This window comes from Homalodisca vitripennis, chromosome 5 (assembly GCF_021130785.1).
Source record: "Homalodisca vitripennis isolate AUS2020 chromosome 5, UT_GWSS_2.1, whole genome shotgun sequence".
Taxonomy (NCBI): Eukaryota; Metazoa; Arthropoda; class Insecta; order Hemiptera; family Cicadellidae; genus Homalodisca; species Homalodisca vitripennis.
This window is the reverse complement of record NC_060211.1, coordinates 57,094,579-57,117,537: the sequence shown is the minus strand read 5'-3', so window position 1 is coordinate 57,117,537 and position 22,959 is coordinate 57,094,579. Positions and strand designations below refer to the sequence as shown.

Sequence of the window (22,959 nt, the reverse complement as noted above, 5' to 3'; positions counted from 1 at the left end):
GTAAAAAGAAAAATACCTTGTGCAACACACAAAACGGCCTGCCATTAACAAGTTAAATGACTGTCACTACTAGGGTTTAACAGATTGTTGAGTTCATTAATTATTTCAAACAAAAGTAATTAACTTTATTCATTTCACCTCACTTTCTTTATAAGTATATTGTCTTGTATGTCTCTCTTCAAAAATATATTGGTTTACAGTATAAGGCTATACAATGGAAAAGATAAAACACAGTTTACAGCAAAAATTTCACCACCAAATGTAGTACTGCCACTGACAGGATATTGGGCGTATTGTATTTAATTTGATAATTTGTTTTACTATGTATATTAAATGGTAAAAACAGTATAGTAAGTATTAATTGCCCATAGTATAACAAAACAATCACATTTTTTGGAGTTTAGTTATATTTTACATATAGGATAAATATTAAAAAAATGCTACTACATATTATTTTCAAACCTCAACTGATGTTTACTAGTACTAGTAGTTTTCTCAATGTGATATTTTAAATGGTTAGTGAACTGGTACATTAGAGTCACAGCACTGTGCATCGCAGTCACAGCACTGTGTGCATTGCAGCCCAACACACTGTGCATCGCAGTCACACACTGTGCATTGCAATCACAGCACTGTGCATTGTAGTCACAGCACTGTGCATCGCAGCCACAACACTGTGCATCGCAGCACAGCACTGTGCACGCACTGTGCATCGCAGTCACAGCACTGTGCATCGCAGTCACAGCACACTGTGCATCGCAGTCACAGCACTGTGCACACAGCACTGTGCATTGCAGCCACAACACTGTGCATCGCAGTCACAACACTGTGCATTGCAGCCACAACACTGTGCATCGCAGTCACAACACTGTGCATTGCAGTCCACAACACTGTGCATCGCAGCCCACAACACTGTGCATCGCAGTCACAGCACTGTGCATTGCACAAACACTGTGCATCGCAGTCACAGCACTGTGCATGCATTGCAGCCACAACACTGTGCATCGCAGTCACAACACTGTGCATCGCAGTCACAACACTGTGCATCGCAGTCACAGCACTGTGCATCGCAGTCACAGCACTGTGCATCGCAGTCACAGCACTGTGCATTGCAGTTACAGCACTGTACATCGCAGTTCCAGCACTGGTGGATGCAGTCAAAGCACTGGTGCATTAGTTGCAAGCACTGATGCTTTGCAGTTACAGCACTACTGGTACATGCTGTTACATCATCAGTGTTAGTGCCAGATTTTTTATTACTGAGTAGAACACTTTAAAATTCATTGTCATTTATAAAACCTGTAGCCATGACAAACCTAAATATTCTACTGACGGTCTTACTCACCAAACCTGAACAATTGGGTGTTGTAAGCTAATTTTGTATACAATACACATGACCATACTATAAATAAATACAAGCAATGCAGTTTAGGTTTACACAAATGACTATATTCAAGTTAAAGTAAACCAACTGAAGGCAAGGTTTCCATCTCATAAATAAAATGTCTGATGTTGAACATCAATACATACTCAGGATAACATGCCTATGCCATGTAGTAATAAACCAGAAAATTAGGTTTTATAATTGAGTTTAATTTCTCTGCCATCTGAATCTGGTACTCAGCAGAGAGTGTGATATGATAGGACAATAGTCAGCAGCCCTGGTTCAGTACAGAATCTATAATGATTTAAATATATCAAAACCATCAACAAGTTAAAGTTTGATGACATGTTATAGTACTAATCGGAAAAGTTTTACAATGGATGCATATTCATAATTGCAAGCACTCCAGTACAGAATGCACTGTACCAAACCCAGGAAAGAAGGGATGACACTAAAGAGTCAGAATTCAAAATCTTGTGGGTTTACATTTTTCCATATATTCACAGTGGAACATGCTCAATTCTGAACATATCTCACTTATACTTTACCTTCCCCTAAATGTTAATCATGACATGTTTAATAGTTACAATGTTATCATTGGTTTAAATAAAGAGACAAAAAGCTTTGGTTGGTATCAGATTTTTTTATTTTATGGCGTTTCCAAAACGATATTGCAAGGTTATTTAAACTTTTGTTTAAATATTTTGAGTAAGGAACTCTTTCCTTTGGTACTGTCAGACATTTTAAATATGGCAAAATGTAGGTTCCATTGATCTAGAAACATCCAGATGCATTATTCAATCTGAAATCATTGCAAAATTTATGAAGAGCGTATTTGACATCGCCCAGCACAATATATCTTGTGCTAGATTTATAGAAAGGATTCGGGAAAATAAAATGAAACACAAACTGAGATTAAAATAAACTTTCATAACATTATCATATAGCATCATGTTGCATTATATCATTACAAATATTATATGTTTTAAAATGTTCTAGAATATGTAACTTCTAAATAGAGTATCAATATAATTGAGAGAATATGATATACCAGTTTAACATAATATCTCAAGTTTAAGTAATTACTTGATTGTATTATCTCCATGTAGTAAAATTTACGATGGGTTTACTTTCCAGAAAATTGAGGTTTGAAGTTCTTTTTCAGTCCTTGCCAACATTTATAATAGTCAGGGTCAATTTTATTGCAGGTTTTCTCACCCCAGGTCGTCAGGCCCAAACCGAGTGAGCTCTCAAACATGAAAGCCTGCAACAATTGTGTGACAACAGTTAGTTTTGTGTTCAGGAGCAGTATTTTAACACATTATTCCTTAAGCAAAGCAATACCGTCAGAGTATGCCATGTACTATAGTACCATAAAAAAAATCACTAATACTTGTACATATAAAATATCTTCCTTGAATTCGCAGGAAATTTGCAAAAATAATAAAAATAATGTCATTACTAATTATTGAAATAAAAATTAAATTAAATTTAAACGTATTTGTCACAATTTTGTGTAATGAAGATGGGATTTAATGTATTAGTAGAGCAAAGCATTGGCTAAAGAAATCCAAGAACACACAACAACATATATACAAAATTAACAATAATCTTTAAGAGAAGCATAAAGTTTATTGAACAGCTCTGCTTCAACCAAACACAACTTTCAAACATATTTTTAAAATAAGATTTAGAAAACCATTAGTTTTTAGATATAATTTAGTACACCCAAAATTACCTGAATACAATCGGCACACAAAACAATAAAAAAATAATTGCATTACATCCTTGCAAAAAACCCAGACGTTTAGGATGCAACATGTACTACACGTCAAAAACATTTATTTACAAGTAGCTCTATACAAAAATCCTACAGAGTATTTGAAGGCATCCTGTGAATCCAAAAATATTATTAATTTATCAAATCCAGTACTAGATACTCCCTAAATATTGCATTGATTCCACAATAAATTCTCTTACAAACAGGAACAGGGCACAGGTATGTATACACACATTAAAAGGTAGGAGCAATGGTACATGTCTTGATGCATAATTTAAATTTTGAAGAAACATATTCAGTGAACTAGTCAGAAAATATTGCAAAGTTTAAGTGCCATGAAACGAACCCATTACCTTCCACAAAATCTAAATTTCCAAGTGAATTGAATCCAAAATAACTTTACTCAATAAAGTTTATTTTGGAAAATGAAATCATATGGTCAACTATTCTAAGCAATTGACTTCGTTAATACTTTATTTATATTTTTCTGTGTTGTTTTTTTGTTCTTAAAGCCCTATTTATTAACTTTTATTTTCGGAGATGGTTTGAAATAAAATATTGAAATTTTTGTCGTTATTATCTTTTGATTTCTTATTCTTAATATTAAAATATATATACTACTTATCTGTGACATTCATAAGGCTGAATTACATTGCCAAATACAGCAAACTTTTGTTATTCTCATCTAGAATTGAATTTGTAAACTCTGCACTAATGGTAAGAGCACTAAACCAGTAATACTGTGAACAAAAGTTCTGTATGTACCTCGCTCGACCTATCAAAGTAATAGAATCTAATATGACTCATGTAATTTTAATAGTCACATATTAAGCCAATAGTAGGAAAATAGACAAATTTCTATTTTACCATATACCATTACGTTACATTAAATTGTGTGGCTGCACTGCTTTTTCTGTGACAGCTCAATAGAATGAGTATGAGATTGAGAATATCTTTAATCTTTATTTTACAACTTTCAAGATTGAAAGTGGTGTCACTTAAAACAATGTAATTGTAATAATATCAGTTCAGAACTTCCTTTACATGGTTGCTACAACAACAGTCACAGATAAAATTCAGCCAGTCCAGAAATTCACTTATGGTATAGAATGGTCATTGGAGCAACCACCCTCGAAGTTTTTTCTTAAAGGTGACCAGGTCAGCTCTCTTGATCATATCAGGAAAGACTTTAAAAATCTTGGCTCCAGTAAAGATCAGCCAGTATTCCGATAGTCTTTTTTTGAGTGATCAGAATACGCTCCGGGTTGCTATATGTTGTACCACCCCACAAGACGATGCCACATCTAAGATGGCACTTGAACAGTCTTGTAGGCTATTCTCACTGCGTCTTCTGTGCCGACATACTTAACTCTCTCTTAAAGTCCATCGCACAGATTATCAACATGATCCGTCCAAAATAATCTACTGTTAACCACAACACCCAGTCAAGATTGGGAAATGCTGACAATGCTCATGCTGCCTAAGATAATTTCTTTGGTCTTTGATTCGTTAAAAATAAGGCAATTTGCTGTGTAGTACTCAAAAGCAACATTTAATGCGATGTATGACTGTACTTCGAGTGCCTATCTATTATTCCCAGAAATCAAGAGAACCGTGTCATTGGCATGCATTATGGTGTTACTCTAGGTTTCCATGTATGCTAGGAAGTCAGATATAAACAGGATAAACAGATCAGGCCCCATGACAGAACCTTGTGGTACACCTCTGTTTACAGGGAGTCTGATAGATCTATGCAAAACACTGAACCCTTTCATGCTCTGCTTGAGTTCAACCAGTTGGTCTCTAAAGCCCATTAATTCAAGCTTTGTCAGCATTTTAGCAATTTTTTTAATTTTTATATTTTGGTTTTGTAAGATTACTTGGATTTTTAATGAGTTGGCTTGCAGATTTTCATGTTTTTCTGTGTATTGTTGTTTCCTGGTGTGATCAGTTGTCTTTGTGGTATCGGTGGAGCCTGTGTTAAGAATGCCTGAGTTGTACTTAAGAGGGATTTTAAGAAGTCTTTAGTTTTATTTTCTTGCCCAATTAACTCTTTAAGCCTGATTTCAGAGCTATTGTTAAAGTGAGATATTGCTTCCTCTCTTTCTTCCAATGTTATTTTTAGCTCTTCAACAGCACTTGCCAACCTGGTGTTTTCATTTGTGAGTGAGTCAACATTAATAGTTTTGTCACCCAAGTCGGACTCCAAATGTCCAGTTTGGCTTCAGAGACTGGAGTTGACTAATTGCTGGCTTTAATTGTAGCTAATAAGTCAGGTTCTTCAGTGTCAGTCTGATAGATTAACTCATTATTCAACTTCCCCTGCTCCTCACGTTTTTGTTTAAGCACAACTACTTTCATTTAAAATTGATGGTATATTTTCTTTTGATGTTATTAGTTCATCTTCCAGCTCTGACTGCTGCCTGGAATGTGATAGTTTAATGGCATGCAATTCCTCCCTTAGAGCGTCGTTCTTGGTGGAAACGTAATTTAGTTCTCGTTTTAACTCATTATTCTCAGTTGCTAATACACTACCAGCTTCAATAGCCAGGTTAAAGTATGTTACCAAATTGGCTTCTGAGTTTTCAAAATTTAGAATTTTTTCTTGCATAGCTTCCTTTTTTTTGACTAGAATATCTGGTGCATGGGTAGGGATGATAGGGATATTAAATGTACAATTTACACACAGGCAAGTTTCTATTTCTATTTTACTAAGCTTTTGCTATTTTTTGATTTTGCTATCTGGCCAGTTCAGACATCTGTGAGTTGAACCAACTTTTACAATTGCTTGTACAAAATACGCCTTTACATTTCACTCCGATAGAGTAGATTCCACAAAGAAAAGATGACAATGCCTTCACTTTTCTGGGACATGCCTGTAGTACACTAGTGCTCTTCAGTTGCGTCAACAAAATAAAGGGGCAATGGATTTGGTTTGGCCTGTCTTGATATAGATTGGTTTGATTTATTCCTCAAGTTAAAAGTACTGTCTTGGGTTTAAAGCTTTGGCAGGCTGCTTAGGTTGATTTTGAACAGTTGAAGGATAGTTTTTAAGTGAGCTTTAAAGATTTTGGGTGAAAAATAGAAGATTCAGTTTGTGTGTGTGCTGGTTTGGCTGGTTCCAGTAGTAAATAATTAGAAATAAAGTTAGGATATCATGATTAATGTAAAACTGCACTAATCTTGTTTGGAAAATAAGTTTTGGGCAGTTTTTCAAAGGAGTTGCCTGCTTCTTGTGGACAAAATTTATGTCTGATGTATAATCATATTTTGTCAGTTTATAATAAAGTTTGAGATCTACAGATTTTATGTTGAGTTTGACTGGTTCTCTACATTAAAATTGTAAAATAATTGTAATCAGCTTTTTGTTGAAAGTTTGGCTGATTCTGTAGGTTAAAATTGTAAAAAATGTTAAATTTTCTTGTAAAATATGAATTAAAGAATAGATTATGAATATAATTTTGTTTGATTTTAAGGAATAACCAAGTTCTTTGTCCATTTGGTTGTGGTTGAGGTAGGCTCTGTAGGAATGCAAGCCAATACAGAGTCAGCACAGGTGCTGAGTTGTCATTATTTGTGGCTTGCACATCTGGAAGGCATGAACTCACTTCAGAAAGTATTTTTGTTGGGTTTTAAGGAAATTTGTTTTTATTTTTGGTGATTTTCAATTAAATATGTTACTTAAATTGTCAATCAATATTGGTACCTTTTAGAAATAAGTCAGCTATGAGGTGTTAGTTTATTTCTAGTGTTTTCTTAGCTTGCTTGAGTGGTTCATGAGTTTTTATCGTTATATCAAACTTACGTGTTTTAAGGTATGATAATTGTGAGTAGTTACTTGGTTTTCTGTTGTTTTAACCACTAAAAACTTCACTTTATAAGAAGACACTGTCAGCCATGTTTTAAGGGACTAGTTGCACACTGCTGACCATTCTAGTTTCTGTACAATGTATCGCTACAGCAACATAGCATTTTTTTCAAGTTTGAATGGCCAGCTGATCTGGACATCCAGCATCAGGGTCAAAAGAAATTATTAAATATATCCAATTTGACACAGAAACCACCATTCAACCTGAGAAGACAATTTAAAACTAAACAACTCCGACTTGACAAAGGCATTAATTGCCATCTGAGCGCAAAATTTTTGATACAGAAAAATATAAAATGTTTTTGTGAAATTTAGGTGGTAATTGACACATATCCAAAACTGAACATAGAATTGCTAGATTGTAAATAACACCTAATTATTGTTTTATAACTTGTTTAACATTATGTATGAGATTGGAATGTTTTTCATATGTAATATAGGCTGTGATTTTTGTAGTTAATGTTTTTCATAAACTTACCATGGTGCCATCTGCCACTCTGGATGGCTTGAGAGGAGCGTTGGAAGCTGCCTCAAAACATTGGACATCTGGTCCATGAGGTGTCATCATGGAGTGAAGACTCGCCCCTCCCGGCAGAAATCCATCTTCCTTGGCTTCATAGTTGCCATAGATCAGACCCATGAACTCACTCATACAATTTCCTGTCAACAAGGTTTTATACAATTATAGAATATCGTTGAAAAAGTTAAACTATGTGTGATAACTATTTATGTTTGAAACTTACGGTGGTAGTATGGAGGCCTGAAGGTGTGCTCTTGCACTGACCATCTCGGGGGGAAGATGACAAAATCGGCAATAGCAGTTCCGACTTTGTTCGAAGGGCAAGTGAGAACTGTGAATATTGATGGGTCCTGTACAGAAAATTAGGTTAAAATTACTGGAAATAACAAATTGGTAAAGGATTCTGGGAGGGAGATGAAGGCAAATTAGCTGAGAATTAGTAAAACTTTTCTATACTAGATGAGAAAAAATATCTTTCTTTTCTCGCACCTGCTGTTCAGACAACATAAATTGTGGTTAAATATCAGTGTGCATTTGTGAATTTTCCAAAATTTCATTTAGGTGCCTTGCTTGTTCCTTATTCATTACTAATAACAAACAAAGTAAGTATATTGTTTACTTATATTAATAAGTAAACAATTAAAATTGTAGATTAAATAATAATTTAAAGTTGGATGTTTTTGTTGTTTACCTACTTTGTAGTTGCAATTATTTACTACAAAAGTCTAATATTAAAAAAAAGAATAGTGAATTTTTCTATTATTTAGAATGACTTGGCTAAAAGTTTATAAGTTTGTCTTAACATTTACTAACAATAGTGAGTTTTAGAAAGAAAACTCTGAGTTTTGTACATGTAGAGAGTTAAAGTCATTCCCAAAAGACTTTTTTATTTTTCTATTTTAAAGAGGTAAGATCAGAGACTACTTAAACACCCAGTACACTTCAGTACTAAAAACAACATTAGTTTTGAATTCCGATAAAAACTATATTTGTTTGTCCAGAGGAATAAAGCTACTTACACAATGATCAAACTGAACAGCATTTATCGTCATGAAGTTTGATAGATTATACTTGTAAGGCACGTAATTCCCATGCCAAGCAACAACATCAAATGGGCTGTGGTTTTGCTTTGCTTCAAAGAAGTGGCCTTGATATTTTGAAATTATTGTGTACTCCACATCTAAATCTTCGTAACATGCGACTGGGGTGAGGAAGTCACGAGGATTGGCAAGTCCATTTGCTCCTATAACATGCAATTCGAAAATGTAAAATCAGTAGTTCTAACAATAGTTTTGGCAAACTATATATTTGTTAATTTTGAAGTACATAGTCTAGCTCAGGTTCAATACTTGAATATTCAGCACTTTTTTAGTATAAAATGAGACACTCTTGTGGCGTCTTTTACTTTTATTTTGTTGGCCCGGTAGCCGTACCAAGCCTTCTCACTAATCATAACTATAGCTGTGTCTTCTACCAATTCTGGATACTAACCTCATCTCTGGATGCTTCAATTACTTTTTCATGTTATCTTGTTTCTAATGATAAGGATTTTCTAGTCTTTACAAGATGAGTTTAACTCTCACTCTCTTGGCTTCCAGACTCTGTATTGTGAAGTTGACTGAGTTATAATCAAAGTTGGCTGACCTGCTCCCTCAATGTCTCTATGAGTTTCACTGAATTTGAAAGGTACTGGGCCCTAGTTAATTGATTTCAGAGATACATGCACCTTTACGAAGGCTAGTTATAGTTACAAAACCACTTCACCATGCTGGGAAATTGAGTACAAAGCGTAAAATTAAAAAATACTTTTTAATAAGTTTAAGGAGTAGTATTACTGTGTCAAGTCAAGTCATGGGGAGAAACCCTGCTCTCTGCTATTCTATGTGGGTTTTCCACAAATCGTTTTGTACGACTTTCACAAGGGGCATTGTCTGGTACTATGACAAAAACTGTAAAATGTTCTCTATTATCAACGAAATCTGTTATGGTAATACTAAAAGTCCCATTCTGTACTCTATCAGGGGTCTATGCTCCAGGAGGATCCACATGATCTCCTACTTTGGATGTCACTCAGAGTCCTAACAATGAAGTGTTCCGTAGCATCCATGAGTTAAGTGACAGTCATAGAAAGCCGACTCCATCTCAGCAACTTGTTCAATCTTTTTGCCTCATGTCATGTTCCAAAAACTTCAAGCTTCCTAGTGGAAAACCACCTGGGTCCTGATAAAACCAGGGAAATGTCAGGTAGTATGTATGTTCTTCATGTTTATTTAGTGATATCTCAGTCTTTGCACTACATATCCACGCCTTATTGCTCCTGGAATGTGTATATTAAAAATAAACCATATCTGGAGCATCATCACAATACTCAACAAATAAGTGGAATTTTCCCTAATGCCAGTTCAATAATCATCATTGGGAAAATTATAACCTCTAAATTAATTATGTGTATTTTAAATATATGACAAATTGAACACTATATTCCTTTCAAAATGTAAATTAGTAACAGCTAATAAAACTAAACTCAATAACTTATATTGTAGAAGTATTAGTAATCAAGGCTATCTTTGAATAACTCTCAAAATCAAATAACTAAGTAAATCAAATAAAATTGGAAATAAAAAGGTAAAATCCAAGCAAAACAAATCAAACGACAGTTCAATAAAACGTTTATGAGTTTTCTGGTACACTTACCAATGGGACCAAGGTTTGGGAGCTGGAAGTGATTGTCATAAACTTCCAGTACGTAGCCTCTGGATGGTCCTTCAACTTCCACTGAAAATCTCATTCCTTGCTACAAATACAATTGACTAATTAATTATAAAAGATATACATTCAAGCTGTAATATACAGGGTGTACATAAAGTCCTGCACTGGTATAATATTTTCTAAACGATAACAGATAAATGAACAAGATTTGGTACATCAATACTACACCTAAAAATCTACTTTTTGAAGGAACTATCAGTTTTCTGTAATATCATGGGGACGTCCCGCAAGGAGACGGAAGGAAATCTTAAATAGGAGCATAGGTCAATATGCACATCATTTTAAAGGGCTTATCTAGCAGAGTTTAATGCCGCAAACCGCACTCAAAAAGATTGATCCAGTACAAAATGGCGGCTGTTCAAAGGTTTTACTTGGTTACATTTCATTAGTAGCCATAACCCCGGTAAAGCAAAACTGCAACCAAACGAATACTGCAGATAAATACTACATTATGATTGTCAGTTGTACAGAAGTGAATTATGACGTAGGTTATCCTCAAGGGTTACAAATTTGGTCCTAATATATTGGTAACAGTGTTTAAATAGGCTCTTACGTCAATGCCGTAGTGTGGGGGTGCTCCGTCCTGTTGAAACCAGATATTCTGGTAATGTTCTCCAAACATGTTTCGAAGTGCTGGTGTAATTTTCATTTTCTAGCAAACGTTAATATGATATTGCACTTAAATTTCCTTCAATAAAGAAAGGACCTACCAACTGGGTACCTATCACACCAAGCCAGACATTCACCTTTAGTGAATACTGCGTATGTGCTTCCCGCATCAGTGAGGATTTTCGCTACTCTAGTACGTAACGGCAATTGTGCCTGTTTACACTTCCATTCAGCATAAATGAACAATCGTCTGAAAACACAATATTGTTTGCATCAATTTTCGTTGCAATCTATTTTGGCCATCATAGTTTCACAAAATTCTATACGTCGATCGAAATCAACTTCGTTGAGTTCGTGCACCAAATGAACTTTATAAGGCTTAAAATTAGACCCTTTCAGAATCTTTTTAACAGACGTAACAGAGATGTCATGAGTTTGTGTTGCTGAGCGTAGGGACTCTTGCGTATTCTCAATAAATGAGTGCAATACATCTAAAGAGTTGCCTTCAGTTGTCGCAGTAGCGGGCCTTCCTGTCTTATGACGATCGGAAAACACTTCCTGTTTCCAATAAAGCGTTGAACAGTTCTCCCTACAGTTGTTCTAGAAATTGGCTGCCTCTCGTGAAAGTAGTCATGAAATAAATGGCATGCTTCCTCGTGTGATCGTCCGTTGTTTCCCCAACCAACCATCATAAGAAGTGTTATACGTTCACGTTCGTCAAGCAACATAGTGTAGTTGAAGAACTACAAGCAATACGACAAACTCTTTTGTACTAAAGTGCACTGATAGAAAGGTTGGACAGCACTACTAAAACAAGAAAACTAGAATAGCCTACTATGAATAGACTGGCTAATTGGGAAAGTCCAAACTGCGACCCAAAGATAAGAGCTTTTTTAATTGTTACTGTTATCAGGTTTTCCCCGTTATCAATATATTAGGACCAAATTTGTAACCTTGAGGATAACCTACGTCATAATTCACTTCTGTACAACTGACAATCATAATGTAGTATTTATCTGCAGTATTCGTTTGGTTGCAGTTTTGCTTTACCGGGGTTATGGCTACTAATGAAATGTAACCAAGTAAAATCTTTGAACAGCCGCCATTTTGTACTGGATCAATCTTTTTGAGTGCGGTTTGCGGCATTAAACTCTGCTAGATAAGCCCTTTAAAATGATGTGCATATTGACCTATGCTCCTATTTAAGATTTCCTTCCGACTCCTTGCGGGACGTCCCCATGATATTACAGAAAACTGATAGTTCCTTCAAAAAGTAGATTTTTAGGTGTAGTATTGATGTACCAAATCTTGTTCATTTATCTGTTATCGTTTAGAAAATATTATACCAGTGCAGGACTTTATGTACACCCTGTAAATATATATATATATATATATATATATATATATATATATATATATATATATATATATATATATATACATACATTTAAAGGTACACTTGTCATTTAAGTTCCATGCATGTCAAAACAGCTGAAACCCCTTAACTAACAGTAATGTTTGTTGCTCCCAGCTAGCACAAGCATACATTTAAAGTGGTCTTGCTCACTTATGTGTTGACGGAATTCATTGAACGAAGTACCGTTGAAATTGTAATAAAAATTGCAAAATATTTGGTATTTTGTGAAGTTTCTATTAAGTATACTGGGTTTTTGTTATTTAACTATAAAAATTTTTGACATGCGCCATTTAATTAATATTAAAGCAAATTACACAAATACTTTGTTTTATTTTATTTGTCATAAACTAAGTGCTAAGTTAGGTATTTGTAGCTTTATTAGTTTTGGAGATAGTTATTTTTTAATAAAGAATACAAAATGGCAGCTAGTGACACATTTATTTCACCTATATTTGCAGGACTTTTTTGTTTAAAATCATGAGTACTATCAGCCACAGAAGTCTGTGACACCCTTTTTCTGAACACCCTGTATGTATATACAGATAAGATAGACTAAAAGACGTGTTTTTTTTTTATCAAAAGGTTATAAAATTAACATCACATACACATATACACACATATTTAAAACAGTTGGCACTATAATCTTTGATTACTTTGCCAGCGATATACAAAAAACCACTTTGGCTTTTAATCTATGCTGACAAAGAAAAAACTCATTAGAATATTGATTGCAAGTTTATTATACAAGTGTAATATGCAAACAGGATTATAAGGATAGTGTTTTATTTCCTTTCTAAAAACTGTATTATATATTGTTTATTGTTAAGTATTGCTGTCAGACATCATCTTATGAACTTCGAAATAAATGATTTGTTAAATTAAAGCCGAAAATATTTAAATGGGTGTGACAATAAATGCCTCATTTTATTCATTGTGGTTAGCTATTTAATGAATGCTGTGGCATAATATCAAACACCAATTAATAACAGTTAGGCACTGTTACAAGTTCAGCAATATTTTTCAGCATTTTTCACAAGAGGTAATAATTGAAAAAATTGCATGGAGCTGGATAAATAGTATGCACAGCTCTGGCAGATGTTTCATGTCCTTGGATTGCCTATAAAAGAAAAACTGTAAACTCTTCAATTAAGTCACTAGTACTCTGTGTACAAGTTCTTGCTCCTCACATGTACATCATCAATTACATGTGTAAAATGACTGTAACCCTATGTTTTGCTAAAGCCAAGTACAGTTATGTTTTAAATTATTCATACAGGAAGTACATCAGTAACTTTTGTACTGATTGTTTCCAATTATAATTCCAGTAGATCATTTTACTTACTTGTATAACACAAATTTCATTGACTTCCACATTCATTATTCCAAATTCAGTCTTGAGTTTTAGATTCCCTTGTTGAGGAACTGGAACATAATATGCAAAGAGAAAAGTTGGAAAACAATGTTTTCTGTTGAAGTTTGTAAATTTAAAAAGTATTATTTCCATTTTTTATTTAAGTTGTGTTATGTCAACCATATATTATATTGGAATTCTTGAAATACAATTTGAAATTAATCTAAGCTTTTATTTAGGAAAACGAATATATTTTAGCCTTTAAAATATTTTTGTGGTTGAAGTATGTACATGCTAATTGTAAAAAACATGAAAATGTCCAATTCGAATAATTTTTGTTTAGAAAGTATATTTTTTATTTCAATTATTTAATATGTTGCTAGTGAAACTATTAACTTGTAGTTGATATACGTTAAATAAACATCAATACTATTTCTTTGAGTTGTTTAAAATAAGAAAAACACAATAAATGTTAAGTATTAAAATTCCTAGGTCACCAAATGTCAAAATAAAAATCTTTTTTGGAACAAGCTCATAAAAATTATTTTGCACTTGTTTTGTAACTCTCAATTGCAATAAAATATTCATATAAGTTTTAACACGTTATTCACATAATAATTTTAAATAGTATCTAAAAATCTTGATTTGATTTTACTGTATATTAACACTTTGGATCTGAATGAGTTAAACACAAATAACATGGAAGGGCGAATTAAAGATTTCTTCACTGATAATGAATTTTTCTATCAGATAGTATGTAACACACAGCTGTTTTATTTTGACATTAAATGTGCTTAACTTAAGTAAATGCAAATAGATAACAGAGTTGGGTGTGGTTGGATATTTAACATTTGTTTTTAAAATACCCTGATGCAAGGTAGGATTACACCACACCACACAACGTGTTGCGTAACAGGCTTTGTTGAGGTTGCATGCAAAATTTAGTCTATAGCTCATTTCGTACTTGAGAAGGCCTACAAACAGACAGACAGGCAACAATACAGAAAAAAGACTTTAGATCCCCTCAGCAGACAAAAGAGAATAGTGCAATATACTGAGTGATAGGCTTCAATGCTGATAGGCTTCAATTTCCGTCAATGGACATGTACCATCATAGAACCCATCCTTGTCTATGTAGAAATAATGTGTGATGCAACGTTTCAAGTACATTTCTAGTCAGTTTGTCACCAGATATGCACACAGACAGTAATTAAAATTTTCCACCCCCTTGAGTGAAAATATTTGCTGATCCTCAGCCAACAAAATGCACTGTTTTTTGTAATATTAATTATAATTTTGGGTTTATTATATCTGCAATAATGACAATTGAATGCCCAAATCATTTACTTTGGAAGTATTTTGTTTTATTCTTGGATATACTCAATAGAGCTTGTATTGTCATAGATCAATAAAATTGCTTGTCCTTTTTGTTTTGTTTTGCATGCAGCTACTTTTCCTTATATCTGACAATGAATCATAACATTTCTTTCGTAAATCAATTGGATAATAGAACGTATTTTACAGATGGTGGCTTTAAATATTGTAGACTATCGTAAGAAACATAAGTAAGATAAATAAGTTGTTTCAGCATAAGTGGAAAGCTAATGGCCAGCAAAATAAATTCACTTGCAGGGGAAGTGATGTCATTTATACTGCAGTTTTGTTTTAACTGACTGTGCCTTATCCAGACATGTGTCATAAATATATATATAATTCAACACATTGGTTTTTTTAGTTCAATCTCACCAAACAAGAAGTCCCCATCAGAGTTGTAGAAGCACTTGTTCTCCATGGATCTATTACAGAGATAGACGTGGATAGCAAGCCCTGATCTGACGGTTGGGTCTCCAGCCCCGCAGATCGTGTGCAGTCCCTCAACCCAGTCCACAGCTTTACCCACAGGCAGTGCAAATGGTAGCCATCTAAGCTGAATATAGAGTAACACAAGTTGTAATGTGCATTAAAAGAAACAGACATAAGAATGTAAGTTATCATAAGTATTGTGTAAACAATTTATTTTGATATGAATTTATGTTGAAGGAAATGTTTTATAAATGTAATAGGATGATTCAGAAGATGATTCTTTTTGCCACAGGCTCTTAAGGTCTTTAGGGTACCTATTCATTTGTATTGGTCTGTTATCATTAACTGTAAAATTACATGAATAAAAATATATTCTATTATGTTATATAAACAAAATATATTTGAAAGATGACAATTGGCATCAGTTTATATGGTACAATGCATGCATTATCTATGTTACATCTGAGTTATTCAAAGGTTCGAGCTACAGAAGGCCTCAGTGTGTCTAGTTCAATTCAATTCAAAATATCTTATCCCATCTTTATAATATAAAATTGCATACAAATGGACTTTGGGATAGAAGTTAATTGAGTTGTTTTCAGTTTTCACTGTTTCTCATCCTTGGCTTGCCTATGGTTATCTGTTTGATACCGAAGTAGGTACAAACATGTATCTGGGTGGATTACAACCAGTGAGATTGGAATTGTCATGAAACAAGAATTTGTTTTATTTCTAAAACATAAAATTTGTTGTGTCATTTAGTGTAAAAGAATATCAATCTGTCTGTTTACTGTATGTCTGATTACCTGATTAGGATTGGGTGCCCGATTCTTCCAGTCATCAGACACATTGTTGATGCTGGCTGGTACGAATGGGGTGTGCATTACTGAAGGCCTAATTCTGTACAGCCATGAGCGTTTGTTCTCCAGCCTTGGTGCTGAAATAGAGTAATGTGTTGGATTTTTGGTATGGTACATAATAAGACATTTTGTAAAAAATAAAGAGTTTTTACACAATATTCTATGTTTTTTTCTGTGTGTGAACTAATTTTTACTCATACTGTTATTGAAAGATAAACATACTCATACTCCTTAGTTATTTGATTAGTGATTTAACAAGAATAAGACAAATCATTATTGAAGAATCAGGAACTGATTAATTATACCACTTTTACTCGTGGTTATATGCACCCTTTGTAAAGTAACAATTTACTGGAAATAGGATCTTTTAAAGTTTCTCAATTTATGTACTTTAATGTTCTCTCATTTCTATTTCGTCTACCATGAAGACAGAAGGTCGTGCTTGAACAATGTTGTGTGTGAATGATATTTGCTTTCTGTTAATTCTTTCTTCTCAATCTAACATGAATTTTTGCTACTAGCCCAAATTCCCCTACAATAATTGTCAACTTTTAATAAGCTGCAAATGCCACAGATATATTTTTCAGTTTTTAAGGCACATATTAAACACAAATATGTGGTGAAGAGACTTTTAATTTTGTGAGACCCAAGCTTTACTTCAAATCTAATTATCAGTGAGAACCTTCAATATGGACAAAGACTTTGGAAAACTTATCATTAACAATCAAGACAATCTTTAATCAGCAAACATTATGCAAAATTTATTAATAAAAGATATTTATTATTCAAATTCTATGACACAAATGTAACAATCCAAAATGGCTGGCACAATCAACCACCCTCTAGATTAAGACTTCTTGGTCCCTTTGACATTCCACTATTCCAGCTACCGATATCAACATAAAAGTGTATTCAAGCTAATTATGTCCGTAGATTATTTAAGTTCTATTTCTTGGCTCATTCAGCCTTTTAATATTTGTTATAAGAACTCCTTGATTGTATTTTATTATTCTTTTTTTTAGTAAGTAACTTAATTAAACTAATAAATAAAAGAATATAATAATTTGATATTGTAAAGAGAATCAAATACAATTTTTATTAATGTATTTGTTAAAATATTCATATCATTTTCAATGTTTAAAATGAAAACGAGTTTATTAGTACAAAAGATGAGGAGTACGTTAATAAATGACAATTCAATACCCAAAGATACCCACCTGTAAAGGCTGTGCCAGACAGCTGCTCAGCGTAAGTGCCATACGGACATTGTTGTGGGTTATTCTGACCCTGGGGAAGAGAGTTGGGGCATCTTGGATCTTCAGATGAAAATTCACTTCCAAATCCTGATAAGTACTGAAATGAATTGGATATTTTTAGCTATAAATAATGTCAAGTCTGACCTGAAAAGCAAGATTTCACCATAATAATAATTTTACTTGTTTAGTTTGTTCATGTAAATTCAAAAGCGGCAAAGATTTTTCACTTGTGAAATCATTCAGTAGCTTTCATAAAATTAAAAATGTTTGATCGAAGATGTTAAAAAAGTTTTAATTAAAGACAATATTAAATTTAAACTTTGTTAGAATGCTTTAAAAATTACAATAAGTTTACTATTGATGATAATATTTCAGAAATTTAAGGGCATCTGCAAAAACGATTGTTTTAAATAATTCACACTTAAAATAAATGTATTTACTCTTACTATTTATTTATTTTGTTATAGGAGTAGCGTAATAAGCTATTATGTAATAATACTAGTGGACATCAAACAATGCAACTTTGTCTATTGCACTTTGTATTTAATGACAATAAACAGTCTTGATTCACACCTTGCCTGCATTTATGTGGGAAAACCCAGTGAGATTGAGTGTGGTCGTAAAACGTAGACCTATTAATATGGTAATCCTGATGCAAATCAGATTTTTTCAATGAGAACAAGTGTGGTATTGTCTATGTTTGTTATAATTAGTTGTAAGTGAATCAGTTCAGTTTTACTTTCTCCTTAGCCACGGAAAGTTTACGCATCACAGCTTTCACTATTACCTCTGAGTTAACTCTCCAAAATTGAGATATTTTGTCATGTGTATATTGCTTGTCATTCAGTAAATGTTAAAAAAAATGTTCTTTAGTATTTATCAAGGTTCAATTGTGATTGCAATTGTAAAAAAGCCACTTTTTCATGTAACATAAAATACGTTTTCTGTTGCATGATTATATGTTGTGTTGTACAAAAAAACAAACTTTTAAACTATGCATGTATCAATATATTTGTTTATTTATATACACAGAGTACCCCATACAGATTTTACCAGTTCTAAAGTACATTACTTTTATCTGTGTCTCTGTACATTTGTTCCTCCAATCTAGACAAACACAATTCCTTGTAAACGTTTATATATATATATATATATATATATATATATATATATATATATATATATATATATAGCTTTATGCATGTCTACTTTTCTATATTTGTATTAAAAAGTGTGTACTTGTCTTTAGCTGGTAGATGTTAGGACCAACATTTTGTCCTGAAAAGTACTCTTGGTTTAAAAAGAGTAGCTGTTTTAAAAATTGTTAAACTTAACAAAAACCATTATAATAAGAAAACACTTTTAAAATATTAAATCAATCTAATGAGAATATAATAACTTTTACTTCATATGTTCAAATTACATAACTCAGACAGAAATTTATTGACTATTGCAATGAACATAATAATATTTACTTCAGTAAGGTTGTTATAGAATAGAAATAAATATTGTATTTATCAAATTACTCTACATCACATCTTTAAAAATCATCAGATAAATGTAAGTTGACTTGCTGGCAATTTTTAATGTCTTGGTTTTGTTGGCAGCTATATCATATCACTGAAAATGTTTTTCAATATTTCAAAATTTAGGTTTTGTAAAGTAAAGATGCCCCCTTCCCTTCCACTCTATTAATTTATCCCAAATGTTAGAAGCTTCAAAAGATACATTTAGAAAGATATACATTATATTCATTAGATACATTTATTTCCCCTTAATTGAAACTTGTTACTGATGTTATCAGTGAATGTCATAGCATTATTTACTTCATGTTGTTGTTTTCATTTCTGTTTAATTTATAAAACATAAACTGCCTTAAAAATAACCTGATTACAGTATATATTTTTCTATTATAAAAATGGTAAATATAACCCCCAAAATGACACTATTTAACATAGGAAAGAATATTTCAAGTGCTTACTTAAGATTAAAATAAAATTTCTGCACAGGGATAAATATGCTGTTTAGATTCATATATTTTTATTATTTGCTAAATTTAAGTATAAGTTAAACTGCTGCACAATAGTTTAAAATTATTAAAAACTGCTTGATTCAGTAAATTTAAAGGATACTCTAAAATAATGGTATATGTTTTGACGAATAAGAGGAAAACTGTTTAATTGGTCATTTGAGTTATAATTTCATGAGAATTTTTAATCAATAAATAATGTTTTGCTTAAAATTTTGTTTTTTTATAACAGTACATTGCTTACAGATTTAAACCTGTCTGTAAGACACTTTAAGTAATTTCCTAGGCGTTAACACGTAAGTAACAAAATATACCCCTACCTTGAGAGCCATTGCTGTTGAACTGGGAGACATTATTTGCTATAGCTGGAACTGGTCCTCAAGGCCACTCAGGAAACAAGAAGAGCAAGTTTATATTTTTGTGAACATTTTGGAAAGTTACCAACAAATTCCAGTGAATTCTGTTAAGCATATCTTGTAAACACAATGTCTTAACAATTATTCTAATAATATTTGTTTAAATAAAATGTAATAACACTTATCATTTGCCACTTTTACTATTTATGCAAAGGGAAGTGCATGATATTACCACACAATATCAAAATATGGTTAACTTAATTATTTAAAATGAAAATTATATCATATTAAGAGTACTAAAAGAACTTTTTAAGAATGTTTTATAGCATAAATGACACTTGTTATAGTATGAATTGACTCACTAAAAGTACCACAACAACCTTTTCCTTTGCACTAATTGGTGCTCTCTTGATAACATAATGACTCTGTTTTATATTTTACTTTAACTAAACATTTTACTCTTATCTTATTTACACTGCACATGATAACTTCAAAAACTTGCACAATGGAAAAGCTTCCGTCTTATTTTAATAAGAATATTATTTCTGGTCTAAATAATGTAGAAAATTAAATTTGCTATCAGTTAAATTATAATAAAACATATTATTATTGGCTGGATGCTATTTGACATAATAATGGCCAAAGTAATTGAGCCATAATCTTTAAATATCTCATATGAGTGTGTTTTTTTTACACAGGAAGGCTGAAATTAATTTTGGTAACTGTGGTCCCACAAAAAAGAAGATTTTTTGGTGGACAGAATGTAACAACATTTCTAAAAATAGCAAGATTACATAAAACATTTGTTTTATTTTAATTTAAAATACAGTAATAACACTACTGATTTTAACCCATTTCGTAACTATAAAACATAACACTCTACATAACGCTGTAAAACAATGTTTATGATGATAGTGTTTTGGAAGGTTAATTTTTATTCTTATTGGATTTAAAACTCCATGTTAAGTAAAATCAGACTCATTTGATTAAATACTCTGAAAATGTATTTAGTCATCAACAGCTCAAAACAAACTACTAAAAAATGGAAAGGCAGTCACGGGACTGACCGACAGAAGTAACTACTTCTTATAACGGGCAGTTAATATATATCTTGAAATAGTACGTTTACTATTATTAAATGGTTATTTTTTATATTTTAAAATAATACGAGATACTCAATTCTTTAACATAAAAGTTTTGTATTTTATACATATTTTTTGGAATTTTTTTGTACATGTTATATATTACAATAATTACTGAATTCGAAATATTAAAGAAATAAATATTTTATACATTTTCATTATTATTGTTTGTATTAGTTTTTGTAATTTGGTCGGTATTATTCTCACTATAACTTTTGTATTTCCAAAATAATTACTTCATTTTTATTGTCATTATATTCTAAAAATGAAATTATAGGTTTGTAATAACTGAAATAAAATCTGAATAAATCTTGTTAAATATCTTGTTGTACTGATTTTTTTTATCGTTTGACATTGTTAAATTTAATTTATCTTTTAAAAAGTCAATTAATGGTTTTGACGTGTCTGCAGCAAAATTTGTATTAAAGTATGGTCTTATGTAATCATTTTTTAAGTGAATTTAGGTTAAGGCCTAATATAGTTGAATAAAGGTTATAATTATAATCAACAAAAAGAGTAATTTTCTTTCAGGATTAAATTACAATATGGCTTAGTTAGCTACAAAAGACCTAATCAATTTATTTTTAATCCTTTTTTAAATCTCATCAGGATGAAACTAGTAGTGAACTGGAATATGAATTATTATTGCTAAAAATTCAATATAGAATCCAATGCGCTTTAAATACTGCTATTACGTGATGTAGTAAGTTTATCGATTTTATTAAGATTCATTAATTAATTATTCATTAGTATTCATTAATAAATAAATTAGTAGATTTATTTAAACCAGTATTTTATCATATATTTAGTCTGTGTTTGACATTATTCACAGTCCGTTATGAGAAGTAGTCACTTCTGTTAGACAGTCCCGCTACTTCCTTTCCATTCCCCTCCCCTCCCCATTGCAAATCATACATCCATAGACCACCAAAAGAAGTAGACACTTTAACGACTGACGTGACCTATCACTAGCCCGCCTGTACAGCCACAGAACTGATCAGAGAAACGCCCTGACATAAAAATGGCCGTGATAGTTCCCCCCTAGCAGCTACAGAGCGAACAAGCGTTACCTTACATTCCGTGACGCGAAACAAAGAGTTTTTCCCCCATGCAAAACATACATCCAAAGCCCACCAAAAGTAGTCACTTAAAAAAAAATTAAACTTATTAATGATTTAACATCAATGAGATAAAATCTACCTGAATCAAGACTGATTACCAAAGGAATCAGTGGTGCATTGTGGTGTTTTTATAACGTAGAAATGTATTTTTGGTAAAAACATATCCATATCTAATCTTTTTAAGTACATTTAAAAAATAAGCTGCTTTTAAAAACAAGATAATCTTTTATGAAATTATTGTCAAAGAAGGCCAACATTATTAATAAGTTTGTAACTCATGGATACTTTTTCTTTGAAAATTTGTAACTCAGTAGTAATTCATTGACTCAATACGTGATAGATTTAAGAGCATGGAGACTTAAATCTTATATCAACATACAACCTATAGAAGGTCAAATGGATAACAGGATTTTGGAGATTTGCCTTCATTATATTTGCCAACAAATGCCTGAAATGCTGTTGCTCTTAAAGATCATCAATCATCAATATTAGACTTCAAAAAAGAAGTTTATTAGTAGTTTATCAATGACACAACAAACCACTTTTAACTTCATCCTTGAATGTCAGAAAATCTTTCTCAGATATGTTCTTAAATTATTTTTGTAAGCAATACATATTTATTAAAATTCCTAAAGAAAAATAATTCAAAGTGAATTTCAGGAGTTTAAGCTGTTGTTAATTTCAATGCTATTCT

General features: G+C 32.1%; 1 protein-coding gene across 1 annotated transcript; it reads right to left on the bottom strand.

Moving 5' to 3' along the window:
- Window positions 1-2,294: 2,294 nt before the first annotated feature.
- LOC124362242 (homogentisate 1,2-dioxygenase) lies at window positions 2,295-20,407 on the bottom strand. Its single transcript, XM_046816582.1, has 10 exons — window positions 19,967-20,407; window positions 17,579-17,714; window positions 16,308-16,438; window positions 15,445-15,625; window positions 13,690-13,769; window positions 10,247-10,346; window positions 8,572-8,795; window positions 7,776-7,902; window positions 7,511-7,692; window positions 2,295-2,648 (listed from the first exon to the last, which is right to left on the bottom strand). The coding sequence occupies exons 1-10, from the start codon at window positions 19,997-19,999 to the stop codon at window positions 2,511-2,513; spliced, it is 1,332 nt and encodes a 443-aa protein (XP_046672538.1). The 5' UTR covers window positions 20,000-20,407; the 3' UTR covers window positions 2,295-2,510.
- Between the last annotated feature and the right edge of the window lie 2,552 nt (window positions 20,408-22,959).

Coding starts and splice junctions, on each gene's coding strand:
- LOC124362242 (XM_046816582.1), bottom strand. CDS start 19,999: ATGTCTCCCAGTTCAACAGCAATGGCTCTCAAG. Junction 17,715..19,966: donor CAACAGCAATGGCTCTCAAG/GTAGGGGTATAT, acceptor AATTCATTTCAG/TACTTATCAGGATTTGGAAG. Junction 2,649..7,510: donor GAGTGGCAGATGGCACCATG/GTAAGTTTATGA, acceptor CAATTGTTGCAG/GCTTTCATGTTTGAGAGCTC.